General features: G+C 38.4%; 1 protein-coding gene across 23 annotated transcripts in view; it reads right to left on the reverse strand.

Annotated features, from left to right (window-relative positions):
* Positions 1 to 24,849, reverse strand: part of raf1b (Raf-1 proto-oncogene, serine/threonine kinase b) — a 303,901-nt gene that overhangs the window by 227,805 nt on the left and 51,247 nt on the right. For all 23 annotated transcript variants that reach the window (XM_051921454.1, XM_051921455.1, XM_051921457.1 and 20 more), the window contains exons 2-5: positions 1,754 to 1,987; positions 1,555 to 1,667; positions 1,286 to 1,388; positions 596 to 753 (exon numbers count right to left, since the gene is read on the reverse strand). In XM_051921454.1, the coding sequence (XP_051777414.1) occupies positions 596 to 753; positions 1,286 to 1,388; positions 1,555 to 1,667; positions 1,754 to 1,960 (581 nt within the window). In that variant the 5' untranslated portion in view covers positions 1,961 to 1,987. The remainder of the gene's footprint in view (positions 1 to 595; positions 754 to 1,285; positions 1,389 to 1,554; positions 1,668 to 1,753; positions 1,988 to 24,849) is intronic.

The raw sequence follows: 24,849 nt of genomic DNA on the forward strand, positions 1-24,849 counted from the left end.
ACAAGACAGCTATAATTAAGGAAATATTAATAATAATAATAATTCATTACATTTATATAGCGCTTTTCTCAGTACTCAAAGCGCTATCCACACAGGGAGGAACCGGGAATTGAACCCACAATCTTCCACAGTCTCCTTACTGCAAAGCAGCAGCACTACCATTGCGCCACCTGTGAGGACAGCCATTACATCTTGCCTGAAGATGGGGCCTGAGTTGCCTCGAAAGCTGGCATATTGTAATCTTTTTAGCCAATAAAAGGTGTAATTTTGCATGACTTCTCAGTACAGCCATTATAAGATTAATTAAAAGGAAGAGATGGAACTGAATGTCTTAGAAATTTCAAACATACCCAGATAAGGACGTAGTTTATACTCAACCACCTAAAAGAAAAGACCAGTGCCAAACAGCAGTTCAATCATTTAAAAGTGCCAACACTAACATGCAAGTGCCAGGCATCTGCATATGGCTAATTACATTAATTAATATATGGCTTGAAGTTCTATGTTTGAAATATAGTATGCCAAGGGACAAGACAAGGAAACCAAACAGAGAAGTCTACATAAGGAGTAAATATTATAAAATGAAGTTACTTACAGAAGCTGACGGATGTTGCTCCAATCTACACACATTGTTGGGACCCTTGTACTGCAGTGCTCATGAAATTTGTAGCCACATGTCTGACAACGGAAGCCATTCAACAAAAACTTCTGACAGATGTCACAAAAGGCTGGCTTCAAAAACGTTTTACGAACCTGCTCCAAGTTCAAAAACAAATAATAATGTTTTCCTTATGATCCCACCACCCAATATGTATATACTTTTAAAACGAAGCAAAAGCCTGTTTAATGTTATTTAGAGTCAAGGACACCCAGGTCCCACGCTGGTAGCACCTAGCTTAAGGCAGGAATTGCCCATATATGGACATCAGTCAATAACAGAGCCTACTCTTGCACACAATGACAAAGACCAAATTTTTAATCACCAACTAATCTTCTGCATGCCATGTTGTGATGTGGGAGAAAAACTAGAGTACTCATAGATAAACACAGATAAAGGAGAAAATTCCACACAGACAACAATTAAGCATAGGATTCAGATCTAAAATGCTTGAAAGATAAGGCTGCATGTCTAACAACTGTTAGCACTACCAACAGTGGTTAACCATTCCCCTTTCAAATGTTACCAACTGAATTTCACCATTTTTTCTTTTTTTAAATACACCAAGGCAAACGTGAACAGACTAATGGGAAACTAGTATAAATTTCAAGAGGTTAACATACTTACAAAATTGTGTGTAGTAAGAGGCACATGATCTAAAACGTCCACCAACAGTTCCTCACCAATTAAAGAAGTGGCATCTGTTGTCCAATCCATGCGGGATTTTTTGCTAAAACAAGTAATCAACCAAGTTCAAACAATGACTATTAAGTAATCTTTTATGCCTGAGTTACCATTCCCATTTACCAGCACACAACCTAGCTTATGTAAATAAATAAGGTTGAAACTTTGAACTTTCACAGTTAAACTTTAAAACTTTCAAGGCAGTTAGTCACCTTCTTTGGCCATGTAGCAGCCGGAAAACAGCACAGCACTCAGGCTGCAGTCCTCGAACCTTTAGAGCTTTGATGAGGCAATCATGAAGGGTCATGCCAGGTCGCACATTAACCTGTAAGTCAAAAAGTGAGGAAAAGCAATGGGAATGCTTGGAATTTCATTTTTAATAATCACATCTTCAGACTCAAGTGCACCTACCACTGTGCGCTGCTGGTTGGGCAGATAGACACGAATAGTACTGCTTGCCCGGCTTTGATCACTGATTTTCCCATCTTCTGAAGAGCGTCTCTGGAAACCAAAGTCCTGTGCAAAAGTGGGGGTTGCACAAGAGGGACTGTCGAAAACAGAATCCTTAAGCCCAAACCCATTGCTCAGGGTCTTCCAAGCACCTTGAATTTGCTCCATGAAATCAGAAATGCCAACTTGAAAAATCTAGTAAGATAAGAGAACAAGAATTTTTAACAAGAAAAAGAAATATGATGGGCCACTGAGTGATATAATAAACAAATTTTATATAAATGAAAAACATACTTAAGAAAACCCTAACATTATACAAATTCACTTGGATCGCTTCCCCAAGACCAATAAACTAAATTGCCTGCCTTGTTTCCTTATGTTCACTAAAAAAAAAAACTATATATCTCTATAACACAATTCTGTGTCCTTCACCAGTACTGAATCCACTATTACGGTATCTGCAGCTTTTCCCTCCTCCATCAAAAAACTGTGATTAAAGCAGCAGTACCTACTATGGTTCTCTTTCATAAGAAATACTTAACTTTACGCAAATATACGGGGTTGGGGGTGGGGTGGGTGAATGTGTATAGTAATAATATTGCCCTTGGACAATTCCAGTAAAATTAATTCATACATTGGTGATATCAAACTATTCCTGTGTGAGTATGAGATAGGACTGGGCAATATATTGAGATTTCAATTGAACTTTTAAGAAAAATCAATAAGCAAAAGCTAATATCATGATGTTCAATATTTTAATTTTATTTTCCACAAGTTTAATGTTAAATAACATCAGCAAAACCTCAAGTGCTCTTTCTAAGCATGACTACATTGACTAACCCCATGTTACCTGGTGTTGATGAGCATGAGGAAAAAAAAGTAGCTAGGATCAGCAATGGAAGAGTTAAGAACAAATAAGGGTTGGTCTGCTAATTGAAAATTGTTTGTTTTTACTCAGAAAAACAGATCTAGCAGCAAAATAGCCAAAGATTAATTACATACATTACTGTGTATAGGGAGGCCATCTAGCTAGGTGTTGGTGTCTACAATATATCCTCCTGCCTCCTCAAGAAAACAGGTTCAAGGAAAGGTTCATGGAAAATTCCATGAATGTTCATTGTACCGTTACGTACTGTATAACTGGACAAGCTGCAGGTGGAAAGACATAACAACTGCAGTGCCTTACCGTAACTGAAAAACAAACTTTTGCCTAATGTACTTTAAAAGTACTAGTACTGTTTCAGTGGTCAGATAACTACACTAACCACTAACTCACACCAGAAGTGACACATTGAACAGTGTCAGCTGTCATCCATCCATTTTACACCATCTCCACTCTATACTGAAATACTACATGCAGGAATAAAAGCAGCACCACAATGTTATTTTTGCTTTGAGATGATTAACTGCAAATGCTTACTTGAGCAAGGCCTAGAAAAAAAAAAATCCAGATCTACAGAATGTTTAATGAAGAAAAAGGAGCACCAAGTGGGTACGTTATTCAGTTTTGGTGGAGTAATAGTGACAAACCCATGTTAGGATACAAAGTTAAGGTGTTGTAGAACAGGCACCAACCATTAGGCATATTATAGCCAATGAGAGACGGACATCTGCTCTCACGTGCCAAGGTATTAGTGCTTTTGTCTCATTAAATGATGCTCTGAAGCTTGTTGCTGATTTGTAAGATGTTTTATCAGGAAAACAATCTAACAGTTTCTTTGTTATCAATGGCAATCAATAATTGATTATTTACATAAGAGATGGACTTTCCATTGTTGACAATTTGAACCAAGTGATTAAACACGTAAATACACTATGCATTTGTACACCAATTCAAACAAACTCTTACTCGCAAAATGCAAACCAGCAACCTGACAACCTCTTCTGGTGTGGGATTCAATATGGTAGATGCCATGTTTTGATTGCCGGGGAGACAAGAGGATTAGGGTCAGGGGCAGAGGACATACTATTGAAATTATGCAATTACTACAGCTAACTTGCTGCAGTCAGTCTGGATGCTTGAGCGGAATCAGGTGGCATGAGATAAACTCCTGCTTGGACAGTGCAATGAACGCTGTTGCTCTTGCTACCCAGTCTCCTCAAGTGTCATTTCACATTTTTCAGTATTTGCAAAAGACCAAAGCCTCTCAGGCTGCTGGGAAGAAAAGAAATGGGCTTTCAAAAATGTACACTTGCAAAAAAAGCATGTAGCAGCTGGCGTCATGGTAATGCTGCCACTAGTACTGGCTGTATCATCTCATCTAGTCTTTCTGTAGTACACAAACCATCAGTAAGCCAGTCCATTTGGAAAGGGCATTGTGCTCTCCGATCAGTTTTGCAGAAGACTCTCACAAGGGAAGCAACTCTGTGTGGCGGTGCCATCAATGGCTCACCTATCCCTGTCACTTTCCCAAACAGAATTTGACATACATTATTAGAACTGAAAGGGATGCCACTTAATTTAACCCCAGGTTAATTTTTTGTATACAGACATGGCATTTCAGAGGAGTTTAAGGCTGACATATAGTTAGGTCTCATAAGTATCTGGACAGTGACATAATTTTCCTTTTTTTTGGCTCTCCACACCACCACAATGGATTTGAAATTCACATGATTGCTTAATTTCAAATACATTGTGGAGGCGTACAGAGAGAATAATTAAGAATATTGTGTCACTGTCCAAATACTTATGGAAGTAACCGTAATTGGCTTAACAACAAAATATGTATTATGCAAAGAAAAAGTAATTTATTCATATAAATAATGTGAAACAGCTAGGGTACCATTGCATTAATCTCACACTGCCCTGTTTGTATTTTGTGCTTTTTTTAAATTCATAAGCAACATTAAATAAACGTAGGTGAGACCTTCTACAAGGTAGTCCACATTAATGCTATACAAACAAATGATGATACGAGTTTGATGTGAATCTTTTGCAATAAAAACATACTTGCTTACTTAACAAATTACTTTGATTAATTCCTTGGACTCATCATGAAAGCAAAGTATTGCTAGATAGTCAGGGCAGATTTCTTACTAGCTAACCATTTGCACAACTGTGCTTTCCTACATTAAACACAGATATTTTTGCACCTTGTCACAATGCATGACAATTAGCAATCTTGGCTTTTCCTGCTAAACTGGTGATTCAACCTCAAATGCAAGGGATGCACGAAGAAAATTACATCAGATTTGGAGATACGCCCCTGCGCATGACACATGTAGAAATTTTTTAAGTAGCAGAGAAACTGCAGTGAATGCAAAATGGTAAATTTCAAGGAGAGGCTGGTTATAGGAGTGTCAGAATGATAAACGAAGGGCTGAATATAACATAACAGGTCATCAAAATGCAAAGAAGAAATACAAAAACATTTGAAATGAATCTGTTCATCATGTAGCTCCCCTTCTCACTAGAATATTACACTCACTCTTCGTTCATTGGTCAATAGGTCAGACACCATTCACCATCTCCTTTTCATCCTATTAAATTCAGTAATAGCTGGCACAACTCTTCTTCCATCAGCAGAATCTCACATCCTCTGCTGTGACATTATTAGGTATGCAACACTGACCAAACACTGCGACTTATTGACTAGGAGAATATCAATGTGGCACTCGAACAGGCTGCAACAAATATAAGGGTGAGGATATACTTAACACTATATGACGTCTACACATGTGGACACTGCCGCTACGTGAGCAGTGTACTGTCTGTATTTGCAGGCATACTTTATGTAAATCTGGAGGATTCCACCAGGTGGCAGTGCGAGACATCATCATGGTAAGAAAACAACAGCCGGTTTCATTGTGTTGTATGCTGATGGAAGAAAGATGTTGAAGATAAAAATTTTTTGCATTCTTATGCTGTTGCAAAGGTGCAAAAAAAGTCAGCAACAGTGACACAGAAGATGGTATGTGAGACCTTTAAATGTACCACATCATTATGATGGGGAATATGCAACACTTGTATTGCCTAGATGAGAAATGGATGACAAAAAACACCTCAAATACTTTCATATATCAGCAGGTAAGTTTAATGATTTGCTTCACCACATCAAACCATTCATCAAACATGAAAGCATGCACATTGATCCTGTTAGCAATTTGATGCCAGCTGTTCTGATGCGCATGACTAGCACTATGGGGTTGTTAATAGTAAACAATGATGCTGACGTCATGTACCAAAACTTGAACACACATGCCACCCAAATTTTTGCTGGTACTGCAACTCTTGATCGTGTCACGTTAGTCTCAGAGGATGTGTCAAAAGTGTGGTGGGAACAAATAGAAGCCATGATGCATGTGTGTAAGCATTCAGAGTATCTAGTATAAACGCGGCCTAAAGGTTTTTTGGTCTCTCACCGCACGCATGCTTTGTGGTGTGGCCTGTGTGCTGGATTCACACAGTATGTATAAGTATTTCACCTACTTTTTGTAGCTGTTTTCATGGGCTTGCTGTCCCGAGAAGGACTTGCGCAACCAGCCATCAGTACTAGACTGAAACTAATACAATGGTGCAGATGCTAGTGATTTTGATGGCTAATACCACTAGAAATTTTTTTTAACTGTTGCTGTTTGTTCTTAGCACTTTTTGCCAATACAACTGTCACCTAAAAAAGAATAAAAAAAAAAGTACAAATATATATTTAAAATGCAGAATTGTTAACCTAAATTAGAATATATTTGAATATTTACTTATTTTTAAATGAAATATTCAATTTTTATTTTTTGGCAAAACTGACAGCCCTAATGCAAATACATATTTTGGAACAATTACAAATATTGCAAATCATAAAACATTATATGTGTTATATACATATGTATATGTATCTGTGACTATTGTGGTATTATATCAAAATAGACTTGGTATTTCCTAATATAAAAGTAAACAGCGAGGGAGAACTGACAGATGCCAATGCCAACAAGGCAGGCAAATATGTTAAATGCAATACATAGATATTAAACAAAAAAGGCTGGAAAAAACAAGTTATTTGCTGTTGCTGTTTGTTTGAGGCACATCTTTTCATGAAATTGTTACATTTTGAAAGAGAAAAAACTATTATTATGACAAAATATAATACATTTTAGACACTGTATAGTAAATGCATATATACAAATATATATGGTTCTGATCTTCAATTTTTAAAAACTGTACTCAAAAATTATATATTTGTATGTTACTTATTCCATGTAGTTTGTAAGTCATGGCTGAGAAAAATTTTTAGTCTCATATTTTCATGCAGAAAACAGAGAAAAAATGTTACTGACATAATAGAATGCAGAAGGAGCCGGTGTTGTACAATAACAAACAATGTGAAAAACATCCATGAAGAAAAAAAAAATGTAATGTACTCATATCATATAATTCCCAAGTCTGTTAATCAGTTGTATGCTTAAAATGGGCAAAAGGTGCATGCTTTTTTGCTAAAATATTGTTATTTAGTTATTCCATAAAATATCAGTACACACAATCAACAAACCTAAAACCTCATCAGAAGGACTTTTTGAACTGAAGACCCACCTCTTCCCCTCATTCGTTGGTCAAGACTTCTGTCTGCTTATGATTTCAAGGAATAATGAAATAACAGAGAGGAAGCAGTGATTTTAGTTACATGGCCCCTAAACTATGGAATGGTCTTCCTGCTACTATAAGAGATGCTCCTTGGGTCTCAGCTATCAGATCCTGGCTGAAGACTCACTACTTCAGTTTAGCATATCCTGACAAAAGCTGCTGATCAACTGTACATACTGCTCCTCAGTTGTTAGTCATTAGCACTAAAACATAAGTAATATGATAGTTATAATGTGTTACTTACCCTTGCCTATTCTGTTTCTCTTCTCAGTATTCAAATGTGGCACTTGGTGCCACTGCCCTACTGTTTTGCCTGCCAAAAGTAAAGTCGTCTCTGATGGGGGAATCGCTTGAATTGTAAGGTAGAGGGGTCCTGTCATCGGATTGGCTGGCCCAGCGTTGACTCAGCTGTGGAATGGCCAATAGGGGAGGCAGCTTGATAGTATTATGTAATATCATCTACTGCTGAATTCTGGTCTGTACTTGTAATATTCTATTGCACTATTATATTGTATTGAGGATTACTTATGTTCTGTTCTGTGTATTGTATTGTATTTAACCCCCCTCCCTTTTTGACTCCCACTGCACGCCCAACCTACCTGGAAAGGGGTCTCTCTTTGAACTGCTTTTCCCAAGGTTTCTTTCATTTTTTTCCCTATAACGGTTTTTTGGGAGTTTTTTCCTTGACTTTGGCTGTCAAAAGGCAGGGCCTGTTAAAGTCCATTGTGGCACTCCTTGTGTGATTTTGGGCTATACAAAAATAAACTGTCTTGTCTTGTATGGTATGGTATTGTAAATAAAAAATAATAATAGCAAAAATGTGTATCCTTTTATCAGTTTTATTTAGTTTGACTTCATGTTCACAAGGCTGTCAAGTTGCAGTTCAATGGATTCCTAAAAATGTTCAGAATTTAAATGAATACATTTTTTAATTCATAGTCTCTTTTTTTGATTATATAATTTTTTAAAATTTGTTTGAACATTTACATGAACTCTGTCGATGTAATCAAACATTTAACTGAATATAAAAGGTAACAAATGATTACATAAAAATGTAATACATATTTTAGAAGTGCTATAGGCCACCCATGACAAAGAAAAAACTGTAAGCAAACATGCAAATCAGATAACCTCAAATCATAAAATATACTATCAATGCAGAAGTTTGTTCCTTATAATGGTCTTATCCAATATCCAAAATCTTAAAAAATTACAAAACTAATGTCAAGGAAAATAGGGTAAAGGAAATATGAAAGTTGTACAGGAATACAATGCACTGGATTAAGTATAACTCAGATCAGGCAGTAGTATTTATTATTATGTTATGACAAATTAAATTTAACTTGCAAGAAAAAATTGATAAAAAATAATTATTTAATTTATGAAAATAACACACTAGATCTTATGGTACTCAGGGGTGTAACATTCTATACAAATTAAATCCAGGATTCAGTCAAGATCATCATTTGTTTGACACAGCTGGCAATGGGTCTGACAGAAAACATTCTCACTTTCAAAAACAGCACAATTACCGAATCATATATGGTTCTACAGCATCTTTAATGAAAACAACACTTAGACGTTTACTTGTTTAAATAAATGCTAATATTATTTCAGAGAAAAGTTCATAAATAAAATTGCTAGTAAACAAAGCTGGGACTAGGTTGTAACAAACTCCAACATACACAGAATGAAAGATAGCAGATGAAAAATTGTGTAGAAAATACACACACGACTAACTGTTCGTAAATAGCAGATGCCTGCAATAAACACAGCTGCTGAATATCATTTATTAAATAAAGAGAGAAGTCAGATAAAGATCTAGCTGATCACGCTATGTAACAAATGGATGTTTATACTAGTATGTATATATGGACAATTTTCACAATATTTGCCAGTGTCCAGCACTGGTCACCTGTTAATCTAATTTAGGAGAATCTATTTTATGCACTTTCTCAATAAAAATGTGAGATTAAAAATTTTTCTTGGCCACCACTACAAAGTACAATGTGGTAAGTAGCATACAGTCATATAAAAAAGTTTGGGAACCCCTCTTAATTCTTTGGATTTTTGTTTATCATTGGCTGAGTTTTCAAAGTAGCAAGTTCCTTTTAATATATGACATGCCTTATGGAAATAGTACTATTTCAGCAGTGACATTAAGTTTATCGGATTAACAAAAAATATGCAATATGCCATTCCAGAACATTGTACTTCTCCCTCTGCATGAATACCTTTGTAGATTTCGAACTGTGTTTTGGGTCATTGTCTTGTTGGAATATCCAATCCCTGCGTAACTTCAACTTCATGACTGATGCTTGAACATTATCCTGAAGAATTTGTTGATATTGGGTTGAATTCATCTGACCCTCGACTTTAACAAGGGCCCCAGTCCCTGAACTAGCCACACAGCCCCACAGCATGATGGAACCTCCAACCAAATTTGACAGCAGGTAGCAGGCGTTTTTCTTGGAATGCAGTGTTCTTCTTCTGCCATGCAAAGCGCTTTTTGTTATGACCAAATAACTCAATTTTTGTCTCATCAGTCCAAAGCACTTTGTTCCAAAATGAATCTGGCTTGTCTAAATGAGCATTTGCATACAACAAGCGACTCTGTTTGTGGCGTGAGTGCAGAAAGGGCTTCTTTCTCATCACCCTGCCATACAGATGTTCTTTGTGCAAATTGTGCTGAATTGTACTGTAGAATGATATACAGATACACCATCTGCAGCAAGATGCTCTTGCAGGTTTTTGGAGGCGATTTGTGGGTTGTCTGTAACCATTCTCACAATCTTGCGCATATGCCGCTCCTGTATTTTTCTTGGCCTACCAGACCTGGGTTTAACAGCAACTGTGGCTTTCCATTTCCTGATTACATTCCTTACAGTTGAAACTGACAGTTTAAACCTCTGAGAGAGCTTTTTGTAGCCTTCCCCTAAACCATAATACTGAACAATCTTTGTTTTCAGATCTTTTGAGAGTTGCTTTGAGGATCCCATGCTGTCACTCTTCAGAGGAGAGTCAAAGGGAAGCACAACTTGCAATTGACCTCCTTAAATACCTTTTCCCATGATTGGACACACCTGTCTATGAAGTTCAAGGCTTAACGAGCTAATCCAACCAATTTGGTGTTGCAAGTAAGCAGTATCGAGTAGTTACATGCATTCAAATCAGCAAAATTACAAGGGTACCCACATTTTTGTACAACCAGTTTTCCACATTTGATTTCACTTCATACAACTAAATACTGCTTCACTAAAAATCTTTGTTCGGAAAACACCCCAGTACTCAGATGTTCCTAGGAAATGAAAGACATACCACTGTTATCTTTTTTGTTGAAAGTAAATTTTTATGTAGGCTGAAAGGGGTTCCCAAACTTTTTCATATGACTGTATAAAAAATCATCTTTGGATGGAGTATTTCTTTAAATTAAAAACTCCATTTATTTGCTTTTGTTTAGTATGAAATACCACAGTTCAAAAGCCTGTATCAAAAGTCGAAAGCCCTCATTTTCAACAACAGTGAAAAGTTTCATATCTTTGCAGATAAAAACTGCTATAACTTGTTATTGTTTGGGCAAGAAGCTAACTGAATGGAAGCTTGGAGGTATCTGCTGTCTCCAGTGTAGACTGTTTAGGCTCTACTCATTTGGATGTCGACTGAGATTACGTTTATGGATGATGTTGTGATAAATGATTTCTCAAATTTGTTGCATTACAACAGTACTTAACTTCTGAGTTGCATAGCTCACATATGGCTTTGCATTTACCCAGTTGTTCTTTATTGACGCACCGTTTAAATCTGTACCAAGTCCATATATGTGATTTAAGTGTTGAAGGCGTCAATGAGATAAGGAGAGTGCATTTTCTGTAGAAAGCTTTAACAGCTGCATTAGCGACAGATACTGGATCAAACACCAAAAACACAAATAAGCAAAAAACTACATATATCAATTGGGCAGAATAGAGAGTCACAAGGTTGATCTTAAGACTTTAAGAATCAATATCAAATTGTTTAAATGAAAAACTGATTAATCTAAAATCAATATTTTAACCCAGGTAATGAGTCCACTGTGCCAAAAAGGAACATTTGCAATATGTAAGACAGCAACTGTTTTTCTACTAAATTAATCAAACATTTTGCTTTCTGTGCAACACAGCTACAATTAAAAACTCTCTTTGTCACTTAATAAAAAAGTGTCCTTCTACTTTAGAACTTATGTTTTCAAAAACAGAAACTATGCTTTCCTATGATTCAAATTCTCACTGTATTCAAAAAGATGGGAGCTTTTTATTTCAGCTCACAGCCTCTGCAAACACTGCAGTACTTGCAAGCATCTAAGGTAGCAAGTTATGGAAATTAGAAAAAAGAGAGTCTTGAATAAAACACACATCAGAACATACAGAAGCAAACTGAGCTAAAAGGTATCTGCATAGGTATGGGACACTCAAAGATAACTGCAGATTGTGGCATTTCTATATATATTTTTCATGTCATGTTGGTGAGCATGCACTGGTACGACACGTTGCCACATCCACCGCATGACGATACAGCTTGGGATCCCGACTGGCAAATCCCCAGGCAGACACACGGTCCAGTCCCCACCCTCCAGAAATGACCATCTATCTGCCACAACCAGGTATTACATGGGTGTCCCTTTTGCCTAGTCCAGGCATTCGGGTCCTCAACAATGAGGATCCTGTGAGTCAGGTCACCCTTGGGGAATCACACCACATGGCCATAGCACCATAACTGACACTCCCTCACAATGCAAGTAATGTGTCTTATTCGGGATTCGGGGTTCAACACAAAGTCAAAGCTGCTTTACCCCAAGGATTCTTGAAAGAGAAACAGTACCGAAAGAGTCCAGTCTTCATCTCAGGTCAATGGATAGCATTCAAATCTTGTAATCATATAACAAAACAGAAAGCATCAGGACTCTAAAGACTTTTGCAAAGATATCACGCAACCTCATCACCCAATCTCCCAGTCCGTCATAGGAAGAGTCACCACAGAAATGAATGTCACTACCAAAGTAAGTAAACCCCTCAATGAGGTTGACACTCTCTCCACAGACCGACACACTTCTGATGGCTGTACCCAAGAGTTCATTAAAAGCCTGGATCTTGGTTTTTATCCAGGACACAAGTAAGCTCAGACACTCAGATTCCTTACTCAGTTCCTCGAGAGCCTCAGCATTGATCACAGCATTGTCGGTAAAGTCAAGAGCAGTGAATCTTTCTTTACCAACAGATACCACACAACCACTGGACTCCACAACCCTGCCTAACACCCTGTCCATGCAAGCATTGAACAGGATAGAAACAAGAACACATCCCTGATGAACCCCAGAAACAACTAGAAAAAGATTTTCTGGCTATATTATGCACAGGACTCACAGTACCAGTATATAAGCCGGCCATGATATCCAGCAGCTTCGGGGGGACACCACAAAGTCTCTGGATATCCCACAAGGCAGCTCAAACAATTCAGTCAAACACTTTATAAAAATCGACAAAGGCTGCAAAGAAACTCTGCCAACATTTGCGTTTGCGCTCCATGATAACTCTCAATGCCAGGATGCAGTTGATGGTGTACTTCTTAAGCATAAAACCAGACTGCTCCGGTTGCTGGTAGGTGATCACGGATCCTATTAATGATGACCCTAGCAAGAACCTTACATGGCACTGAAAGCAGGGTTATCCCACTCTAGTTGCCGCAATCCAGGCAATTGTCCTTCCCTTTGCAGATAGGGATGACAATTCCCATTTTCCAGTCAGTTAGGATGATACACATATCCCAAATGGAAGCAAAGATTGCTTACAATGCCAGGAGGACAGCCTTACCACCAGTACCACCACAGACCCCTTCAGCCTTCCCTACCCTCAGCTGGTTCACCACCTGTGCAATCTCAGTTAGACTGGTTGGTTCACAGCTAATTGGAGGATCAGCCTCAAGAACTGTGGACTTACAGATGTCCAACATCCTAGCCAGAGGATCAGCTTTAAACAGCTGTTCAAAGTAGCCAGCTCAGCAGGTCACAACTGTAGTGTCATCCATAAGGACAGTTCCATCACCCACCCTGACTGTGACTCTCTTTTTTTCAGGGATAACATATACTAATGTGAGAATAAAACTTCATTCTGTGCTGTCAACATTCCATACACAGAAGTCTACTTGTTCAGTAACAGAAAGCACTATGCAAATTAAAATAGAAAAGTGAGATTATTTGTTCAATCTGTTCCAATACTACAGGTATGTGCCAAGGTCTCAAACATTAGTAAACTTGTAACATGTTTCAACTGTGATAATTTTGCCTCCTCAGCCAGATCAAAAAGGAAAGCTGTCAAAGGTGAAGAAGAGTTAGATTGGGTATGATATTCTACTGACACCATCTGTAAATGTGCTATGAATGGAGAAATACAAGTACCTACTACCAGTGTTCTGGCAAATACTCACTTGCCCATTTATTTTTTATTAGGTCAAGCAGTAATGACATACTGTCGACTGTCTGACTTATCTTGCATTGTGGTCTGCAGCTTACATCCATGCACAAAAGCCAGATTTTATTCCACAAAAGCCAAATTTTATCACACAATAGACACATTTCAAGAATAATCTCTATGAAGTCTAAAACTGATATATAGCCGAAAGCCAAATTTGAATGAGTATTCTTAAATAAATAGAAGTTTGTAAATTAAAAAAAAAAAATCTTACATTCTCTAGCTCCAACATACATGGAGGCGTAGATGCATGTACAAGGAGGTCCACCACACATAAACCCCCTGCTTTAGACCATACTGTAACGTAAGCAGGGACATTAACCAACTTCACTTTGTTCTGGTCCAGTGCAGTGGATTTTGTTATTCTGCCCACCTCTGGATTAAATAGCTTTGCAGCTTTTTAATTCTTCATTTAAACCACACCCTTGTGCTTGGCCCGATTTCAGTTCCTCTGGCTATGTGCAAAACAGAATGAAAAGAACATACAGAATACCAAGTACTGTAGACCAGTGCATCATGTGACAAACAAATCACAAATAAGCAGATAAAACAATTAAAGACATATCTCCAAGTACATTCCACATAAACAGCACATTACTATGTAGCAGAACAGCTGAAGCTACAAGAACTGAGTAACATATATTTATAGATTTTATGAGATTACATTAGAAAATAATTCAAATTTTCCAAATAAGACAGTTCATTTCAGAATTTAGTTAGGTAGACAAAAGACAAATGAATTTAAAAAATTAAGGATGGAATGTGGACAGATTTTCTTTATTTTGTTTAATATATTTAGAAAATTATTTATTGTTGCAGTATTTAATGAAATTCCTTTTCAGTACATTAGCAGCAATTTGATCACAAAAAAATCACTAGAACTGTCTAATCAGCCCAAAAAAACTTGGCAATTCTACTCTCATAATTTTTCAAAATAAGTCCAAAATAGATCCACAAAGCACTTTGTTACTTACTCTAATTATCTATGATTTTCAGTGTGAAGGAAAAATATTGTAACATTTGTGTGAAATTAAACCTTAACCAGTTTCCATTGTGTTCATTAGAACTTTAAAAAGACTTAAGACAGAACAAAGCTTGCCAGTCCTATTCACTTAATTCCTCCAAAATAGCATCAAGTCAAGGTCCCTAAACTCCTACTGTCTACCACATAAATAGGTAACTTATTCTATGTGTCTACGGTTTTCAGTGTGAAGAAAATCTTCCTAAAGATTTGTAAAATTTACCCGTAACAAGTTTCCAATTGTGTGAACCTTGTTCTTGTTGAACGCATCATAAAGTAACAGACTTGATCCACTGTACTAATTCCATTGAAAGTTTTGAACACTTCAATCATTTCACCTCTTAATCTTTTTTTTTTTTTTTGCTTAAACTGAAAGAGCACAGCTATTTTAATAATTTCTCAGAAATTGTCCCCTATAGTCCTGGAACAAGCCTTGTGGCTCTTCTCTGGACGTTTTCTAAAGCTTCTATGGTTTTTTGTAGCCTGGAGACTAAGGCCAGGTTTATACTTCACGCGAAACAGCGTGTGCTCCTACAGACACTACTGCTACTCAAGTGGTGTCCTGTTTATACTTGCGTGTGGACTTTATGAAAATCACCAGGTGGCAGTGCAAGAGAATATCACAGTGATAACACCTTGCCACAATATCTCTGAAAAGGATATTTAATGATTACAACCATCAATCCAAGGATATACCCATTCCAGCAAGCAATGGGCGCAAGACAGAAACAATCTCTGGACAGGACATTAGCTCATTGCAAGGTGAAATTAAGCACATACACACTAGCATCATTTTAGCGCCACCAAATCCCAAAATCTTCATGTCTTTGGAAGGAAACAGAAGCACACTGTGGAAACCCACTATGAAAACTTGCAAACTCCAGGCAGGGAACACCAGGGATGTGACTCCCTGTGAGTCAGCAGCGCTACCACCACGTGTAATTATTAACAGTATTCATTATTTAAATGAAGTTAACGACTTATGTGTAAAATGTAATATACATATTTTAATGCATTTCATCATGAAAGTGATGTCAAGTATAAATATAAGGATTCTAAATGTGCAGAGAGCTGGAATATACATTTAATGTGTTCTGTGTGGTGACTGCTGCTTGCCATTGCCATCAGTTCAGGAGGAAGCAGCAAAAGCACATTGGCGATTAACAACTAGATTGGTTTTAATGTGACGTTTACGACATTCTACTATAATGACAAAATAACTACAAGGTTAAAGTGGACATTTCGATGTTAAAGCTGAAATTTCCACTTTAATCACAAAATAGACCTTTTCACTGTGTCTTTAATTTTTTTTCTCCGTGGATCAAATACACTGTCATATATTCTGATGCTGTTGTCAAGGTGCAAAAAAAGGCGACACAGAAGATGGTATGTGAGACTTTTAAAATGTATCGTGTCATTACTTTGGGGAATATGTGACGTTTGAATATAAAAGCACCACAAATGCTTTTGTATGTTGGCATTTTGCTTCACCACATCAAACCATTCATCAAACATCCAAGCACACACATCAATCCTGTAGGTTCCGCAAAGCAGCTTTCTGTCAAACCAGTAAACCCCCGATTCTCTAAAGAATCGCAAATCCAAGAATGGCAATTACTTTCTGTTCCCTCCAATCTTTGCAGGGATGAAAAATCATGGAGGGTGGGAGCGTCCTGGGAAAGTTTTCATTTAATTAAATAAATATACTTGTACTAAAGCTGTTTCTTTTTGGAGCCGTGACTCCTTTGGTTCTGGTGTTTCAGAAGCGCGTTGTAGGCGCCTTCGTTCATTGTTTTTATCTATTCAGTCTCGTTTTTGTTTTTCTATGGGTGTGTTGTTAGCTAGAAGTCGTTTGCTGATAGGAATCATAATTGAACTTACTTTTAACACTGAATTACCTTAATGTGATTCAAATAAGCCACACTGACAGCTGCCACACTGAGTGCTGGCACAGTGGATTAGAGCACACTGACTGGTGGCACTGTGTAGTGGAGTAGCTGCTGGTACTGTGGAGTGGAGAACACTGACCGCTGGCACTGTGGAGTAGCTGACTGCTGGCACTGTCAGTAGTCACCACTACCTCAAGTTTAAATACATAGACATATATAGATAGACGGCGCATTCACTGTGTTTCCCAGCCGACGCGATACGTCAGCGCATCAGCTTTATTGCGAGTGGCAAAAGTGCCATTTAAACTAATACAGGTAGACGTGGAAACAGGATTTTTCTGATGAAAAAACAATAACGTTTAAAACAGTATCGTTTACATACAACAGATTTTGGCGAATCATTTAAATGCAATTATTTATATCCTTTTTATACACTAATAATGGCAGTTACTAAATAATAATAATTATAATTATTAAATAATTTTTCCCATATAAGTAACATTTCGGGGACTGCCTTCTTCTATCTTCGAAACATTTCCAGACTTTGTCCTGTTCTTATGCAACACAGTACTGAAGTATTGTTTAATGCCCGAGTCACCTCACATATGGATTACTGTAATGCTATTCTACCTGGCATCCCACAAAAACTTATCCATCGCTTACAACTTCTTCAAAATTCTGCTGCCAGGATAAAAACCTGCTGTTCTAAATCCACTGAACATATTACACCTATTCTCTCTCAACTTCGCTGGCTCCCTGTTAACTACAGAATACAATCTATATCACTAAACGACAGTTTAATATATGCACGGACAGCGGACGCAGGACACACCGACGCGCATGCGCCAGAGCGCCTCAGCGCCCCAGAGTCGGTAGGTGGCGCCCAAGCAACACAACCTGTACGAGACCACATAGATGCGCCCAAACAACACAACCTGGAAACTAAACTTGCTCTAATCCACTGTGCTAGCAATCAGTGTGGCATATTTGAATCACATAACGGTAACTTCTACCTAACGACACAGCCACAGAAAAACAAAAACGAGACCGCATGGATAAAAAGAACCAAAAACGAGACCGCATGGATGCGCCCAAACAACACAACCTGTAAACTAAACTTGCTCTAATCCACTGTGCCAGCAGTCAGTGTGGCATATTTGAGTCACATAACGGTAATTCAGTATTAAAAGTAAGAGTTGTACCTAACGACACAGCCACAGAGAAACAAAAACGAGACCGCATGGATAAAAACAATAAATGGAGGCTCCTACAACGCGCTTCAGAAACACCAGAAGCAAAGAAGTCACGGCTCCAAAAAGAAACAGCTCAACTAATGGAAATACAAAAACGAGCCCGTATGGATAAAAACAATGAACGAAGGCGCCTACAACGCACCTCTGAAACAGCAGAAGCAAAGGAGTCACGGCTCCAAAAACAAAGAGCTCAACGATTAGAAATACAAAACCAAGCCCGTATGGACAAAAACAATGAACGAAGGCGTCTATTAATATATGCACGGACGGCGGACGCAGGACGCACCGAGGCACATGCGCCAGAGTGCCTCAGCGCCCCAGAGTCAAACCCAGCGGCTTCCCAGAGTCTGATTAACTATTTTGGATTTATCATTTTATGAATGTTTTGTTTCCAATTTACTTCACTTAAACCTTTCCACTCCGATATTGTTTGTATTTATAAGTGCAACAACTCAAAGACATTTTGGACTTAAATGATGTAACAATTAAAATTCAATTTTTGTTTTAATAAATTGATTAATTTTAGTTCAAATATATGTATTTAATTCAATGAAAACTTTACCAGGATGCTCCCACCCTCCATCATTTGTCATTCCTCCAAATATCGGAGGGAATAGAAACTGATTGCCATTCTTGCATTTGCGATTCTTTAGAGAATCGGGGGTTTACTGGTACTAAATACCGCTCTTAACATTTAAAGCTCTCCACAACCTCACTGATCTCCTACAGACTTACAGTCTGTCTCGCTCAGTCAGATCCTGTAATTTGAGAGTATTCAGTCTGGCAATATGGTGCAGCCTTAGTTTGTGGAAGACAGACACAGCTAAAGACATGAGCATAAAATGATGATTGTCAATTTCAAACTGTGTTTCCTCAATGTGCTCCTTGAGAAAAAACATCATCAAGTTTTAGAAATGTTAACAGCTAACAACAATCTACATAGGTAGTGACTAAATACGTTTAGCCAAAACGTTGTTTGGAGGCTCACTTGAGCACATAAATGCATAGCTTTGCTAGCTTAGCCTGGCTTAGCTAAAGTAAAGATTATAAAATGGGATTTCCTAATGGCTAAATATAACCAAAACAATTGTTCAGCCTTACCTATGAAATGTAATCCCCTGGGATCTGGTTTGGAGCGTACAGCGGTTTGTACAATCCCAAGCAGCACATTATTCATTACTTCACTCCACAGCAGTGCCACTTACAATAGAGCGGCAACGCTGACGTATGATTCTGCTGGTCATGAGACGTCGAGTTATTCTATGTCTATGTTTACATATGTCACCATGGCAACTTGTTGGTGTGCACACTTTACCTCAAGTTTAGTTTACAAGTTGTGTTGTGTTGTTTGGGCGCCACCTACTGACTCTGGGAAGCCGCTGGGTTTGACTCTGGGGCGCTGAAGCGCTGTGCAAGTGCGCATGCGCTTTTGGCACGGGTTGCGTCTGGCATCCGTGCATATATACAACCTTCGTAAACATTACTAAAAGAAGGTTGTATATGCAGTGGTGTGCGCGTTCGGGCGGCGGTTGTATTGTGACCTGAAGTTTAGTTTACAGGTTGTGTTGGGTTGTTTGGGCGCCACCTACTGAGTCTGGGAAGCCGCTGGGTTTGACTCTGGGGCACTGAGGCGCAGTGCATGTGCGCTTCAGTGCGTCTGGCCTCTGGCATCCGTGCATGTACAACCTTTGTTTAGTAATATAGATGTAGATAGTAAATGGAGACTCTGATGTCGTGTTCTGACTTGATCACACTGTGCCCAACCCCCCCGACTTTTTCCTGGTATTGCAACACGCGCACGCATCGCGTTTATCCCTACGGACTTGCTCAGAGGATGCGTCAAATGAACGTTAGGAACGTGTGGCAGCCATGATGTGCGCGCATACGCATTCTGAGCGTGAAGTATAAACCTGCCCTAACACTGCACACAGTACTCCAGATGAGGTCTTACCAGTGCATTTAAAAACTTCAGCATAACCTCCTTGGACGTCTATTCTACACACCATGCTATTTAACCTAACACTCTATTAGTCTTCTTAATACCTTCAGAACACTGTCTAAAGTTGATATGGACGAGTACACTAAGACTATTAACTCCTTCTCGTAATGTGTACTTTCAATTTTCAAACCTCCCACTTTGTACACATTTGAATACATTTTTACTTCCAACATGTAATACTTTACATTTACTTACATTAAATTTCATTTGCCACAAATCTACTCAAGCCATTTATCTATTATACTACAGTTCTTTACTTGTCTTACACTTGTCCTGTGTTTATGTATATTTTGCACAAAAGTCCAGGGGAAAGTTACTTTGTGCCACTGTATGCTGCATAACTGTGCATGTATGCATGATAGTAAATCCACTTGACTTGCTGTCCAAGTCCCTCTGAAATGATTCAATGGATTCTAGATTTTCTGCCAATCTTCTAACCTTTGTATCACCTGCAAACTTAATCAGCTTGTTATTTATATTTCTATCTAAATCATTTATCTTGAAAAAAGTGGTGGCCCTAGCACTGATCCCTGAGGGACACCTCTTTTAACTTCTCCTGATTCTGATAAGATTCTTCAGAACATCACCTTCTGTTTTCTGTATATTAGACAATTCTACACCCATCTATAAACTACACCCTGAACTCCCAACCTTTTACTCTGATGCCCAATCTCTCATGTGGGACCTTATCAAATGCTTTCTGAAAATCAAGGTAAATAATAATATATGCACCACTCTAATCATACCCTGTTGGTTTCTGATAGAATTCTAGCATGTCACTAAAACATGACTTCCTTCATCTGAACCTATAATGACTGATCCATGAAACTCTTGTTGTTGTCATATGTTGCTCAATCTTATCCATAATATTTCCTTCCATTAATTTACCTGTAATGCAAGTTAAGTTTACTGGTCTATAGTTTCTTGGATCTGACCAATTACCCTTTTATATAATGTGATATCATCTACCATTTTCCAGTCTTTTGGAGTTTCCCCCGTGTGCAGCGACTTCCTAAAAATGTGTGTCAAGGGTTTATATACTGTATGTACTCACTAACTTCCTTAAGCATTCAAGGATAGATATTATCTGGTCCTGTTGATTTGTTTGGTTTCTTCCTATTTAATCTGGGCAGTACTTCTCCCTCTAAGATTTCCAAATCACTCAATACTTCCTTAGTAGCCCCTGTTACCAGGTTATCAGTTATCCACTTCCTCACATGTGAAGACCTCATAAAAATGCAGGTTTAAAGCATTTGTTATTTCACTGTCTGTATATTTTAATTCCTCTTTACTATTCCTGATACACTTCACCTCCTCCTTGACTGTTCTTCTACTACAGGGGTCTCCAACCTTTTTTCCCCTGAGAGCTACTTTTATAAAACGAAAATGGCCAAGAACTACTCATGTTTTCTAACGTTTATTCTCATAGCTTATTTCAACCCAAACAAACCGAATAAGCTTGTTTTGCCTGAACATTTACAAAATGTTGGTGTTCACAACTCACATTTTGCATTAAAACATCACAAAAAATATTTAGTTCACCTGCAAGTGCATTTTGTATGTCTGTATGCATTTTATAGTGTATCTCACACTACTGAATTAAAACATTAATGCTGTCAAAACAAAACGATACAATTCCAAATACACAGATGTTACTTACTCATTTGTCATTTTGTTACATTTCACTGTTTTACTTTACAAGAGTATTCACATGTCCAGTTGCATGTGTGATTTGTGGAGTCAACAAGAGAGGTGTATGATGGAGTGTAGCCACTTAGATGAACATTTAAATGACTCCGTAAGAGTGAACCTGTCAGTCTTGTTCTGAACTTTGATTTCATGACATTCATGTCAGAAAAGGCAGACTCACAGAGGTATGTAGGCCCAAACAAAGCAGACATTTTCAGAGCTGCTTGGTGAAGATTCTTATAGTTATCTGGCACTACTAAGCTTCAGAAATGCTGAGAATGCTGTTGAGACTTTAACTGCACATTATTTTGAAGGTTTACTAATATGTAATATATAAAATCCAAAGTCTGTCTGTTTGTATGTCTGAACGTTTTTCACAAGAGAACTACTTAACGGATTCAGCTCGTTTTTTTTTTCTATATTTTGCTTGAACAGTCCGGTTGATTTTGCGACTTCTCTCATTTCACTATGTATCATATTTCGCTTGCGATACCGACTTATTTGAGCGAATCAGAGAAAAAAGCAGCGGGCCATTGGGGGGATCGGGTTGGGGGCTCTCCTCACTCCCCCACCAACTTCGGGGTGTGTTCCTTAACTCCGCTTAGCTAGCAAACAAGAGAACAACTGAATTCAACTTTGTTTGATAAAGTGTTACTTAGGTCCTGTGGTGGGTTGGCACCCTGCCCAGGATTGGTTCCTGCCTTGTGCCCTGTGTTGGCTGGGATTGGCTCCAGCAGACCCCCGTGACCCTGTGTTCGGATTCAGCGGGTTGGAAAATGGATGGATGGATGGATGGAAGTGTTACTTAGGTCTTGATGAGTCTGAGTCCGGATATTCTCTTAAGTGTATGCCTCATTGAAAAGATAGATTGCAATTCAATCTGGAGCGGGATTTTGTGTTAAAAGGATCGTGATATGATTTTTTGGAAAGATTGCTCACCCCTAATTTGATTACTCAAGTTTTCAAATTTATCTAGGATTCATTAACCCTTTGGCGAACTACTTGGAAAGGGGTTGTGAGCGACATGTTGGAGACCCCTGTTCTACTACAACAAGGGGGCTCCGCCCCCTGCTCGCTTCGCTCGCCTACTCCCGGTGTTGGGTAACCCGAAATACATTGATGAATGTATGAGATATATTGGAGTGTAACAAAGGAAGTATATTCATTAATCCTAATGAATGTCCACTAATAGTGGACTCATTACAGAATGCGTTGTCAGCTAATTGGTGGAATTGTTTATCGGCCGTCTGTCGTTCCTTTCTTTGCCGTTTATCTATTCACTCTGCGGTTTGAGAGGCGAGTTGTAGGCGCCTACGTTCATTAATTGTATTCAGGCGGGCTCGCTTCTGTATGTATCTCCGTCAGTTGTGGTCGCTCGTTTTGAACCCGTGCCTGCTTTACTTCTGCAGTTTCAGACGCGCGTTGTAGGAGTCTATGTACATTATATTTGTCCATGCGGGCTCGTTTTTGTAGCTCCGTTAGTCGAGCTGTTTGGTTTTGGAGCCGAGACAGTTTTGCTTCCGTGGTTTCAGACGCGCGTTGTAGGCGCCCACGTCTATTGTTTTTATCCATGCGGGCTCGCATCTTTGTGGACCTGTGGGGCCTCCGTAGGTGTGTTAGAAGCACGTGGGCCATGCTGTGTAGTGTGGCCATTTAGTTCAGAAGCGCGTTGTAGGCGCATGCACCTTTCGTACCATCTTTGTGGACCTGTGGGGCTTCCGTAGCCTCTTCCGTTTGACTCTGGGGTGCAGCGCAGAATCCTCTTTTTTGTGTGGCTGTGTCGTTACCTATGGGTGCGTTGCCTCATTTCTTATTTACGTTAGTTGAGCTCCTTCGTTTTTGAGCTGTGACTCCTTAGTTCTCGGTGGATCAGACTTCGCGCGCTGTCGGCGCCTGCACACTATGTCTCCTGCGTCCATGGGCATGCCATGTACCTGCGTCCATATCCGGTTTACCATTCTCGGTTAGTAATATGGATACTGAAAAAATCTCTATGAATCTCACCTTTCACCTTATATGCAACATTCCCCTCTAACTGTCTTTTAGTCTACCTACTGTTTTTCTTAATGGTTACCTTTATGCTCATGCTAGACCCTGCTGTATTTATTCAAAATTTACCCTACCAAAGTTAAACGTAGCAGTTTTAGTCTTTGTATCAGCTTTCTTCCAAAACACTAAAATTTGTATTGTATTTTGGTCTCTTGACCTTAGCTAATCACCTCTACTCCATCAATTCTATCCTAGTTATTACTAAATACCTAATCTAAATGGGATCAAACCCTAAACTCCCCACTGCTGCTTAAACATACTGTGTTAAAAAACAGTTCATGATTACGTTTATAAACTCCTGCTCTTGTACTCCACTATTTCCTAAGTTAGCCTAGCTAACATTTAAGGAGTTAAAGTCTGCTCTGACTATAAAATCCACCTGTAAACTTGACTTTTTAATATTATTAAAAAGATGTGCATTGAAATTACAGTCTGCATTTGGGGGTCTATAGCACACTCCTAAAATAAGTTCTCTTCCTTTAATGCTTTCTAGATGAATTCTCACTAAAGATGTGGCCCATCATCCAACCGAAAGAAGAGCATTAAAATTCTCCTTTACATAAATGGCAAATCTCCCTGCTTTTCTGTTTCTGTCTTCCTAAAAATGTGTACCCATCTGTGTTATGCTCATTTCTATCTTTGTTACTTAGGCAAGTTTCTTTTATATTTATAATATCATAAGTATGCTCAGCAACATACAACTCCAACTCACTTGTTTCATTTTTGATACTTCAAGAATTAGGACATTATATTTTTTGTGTTTTTTATTTTACTTTTGCACTTAATCTCCTTGTGTACAATTCTAAAACTGACCTGTCTTAAACTTCCTGCTCCCCGTTCCCTAGTTTAAGCAATCCTCAAATAACCTACTCATACACCTCCCCAAGTTCAAATGTAACCCATCGCTGCTGGACAGTTCTCATTTAATCGAAAAGTATTTCCAATGTCCCATAAACTTATAGCATTCTATCCAACACCAAGACTTGAGCAACATGGTAGGCCATTTAATCTCCACAGTCTTACCTGGACCGGTGTATGGCATAGACAGCACTTTGGAGATGACTACCTTGATTACTTTGTCA

This window comes from Erpetoichthys calabaricus, chromosome 18, assembly GCF_900747795.2.
Source record: "Erpetoichthys calabaricus chromosome 18, fErpCal1.3, whole genome shotgun sequence".
NCBI lineage: Eukaryota > Metazoa > Chordata > Cladistia > Polypteriformes > Polypteridae > Erpetoichthys > Erpetoichthys calabaricus.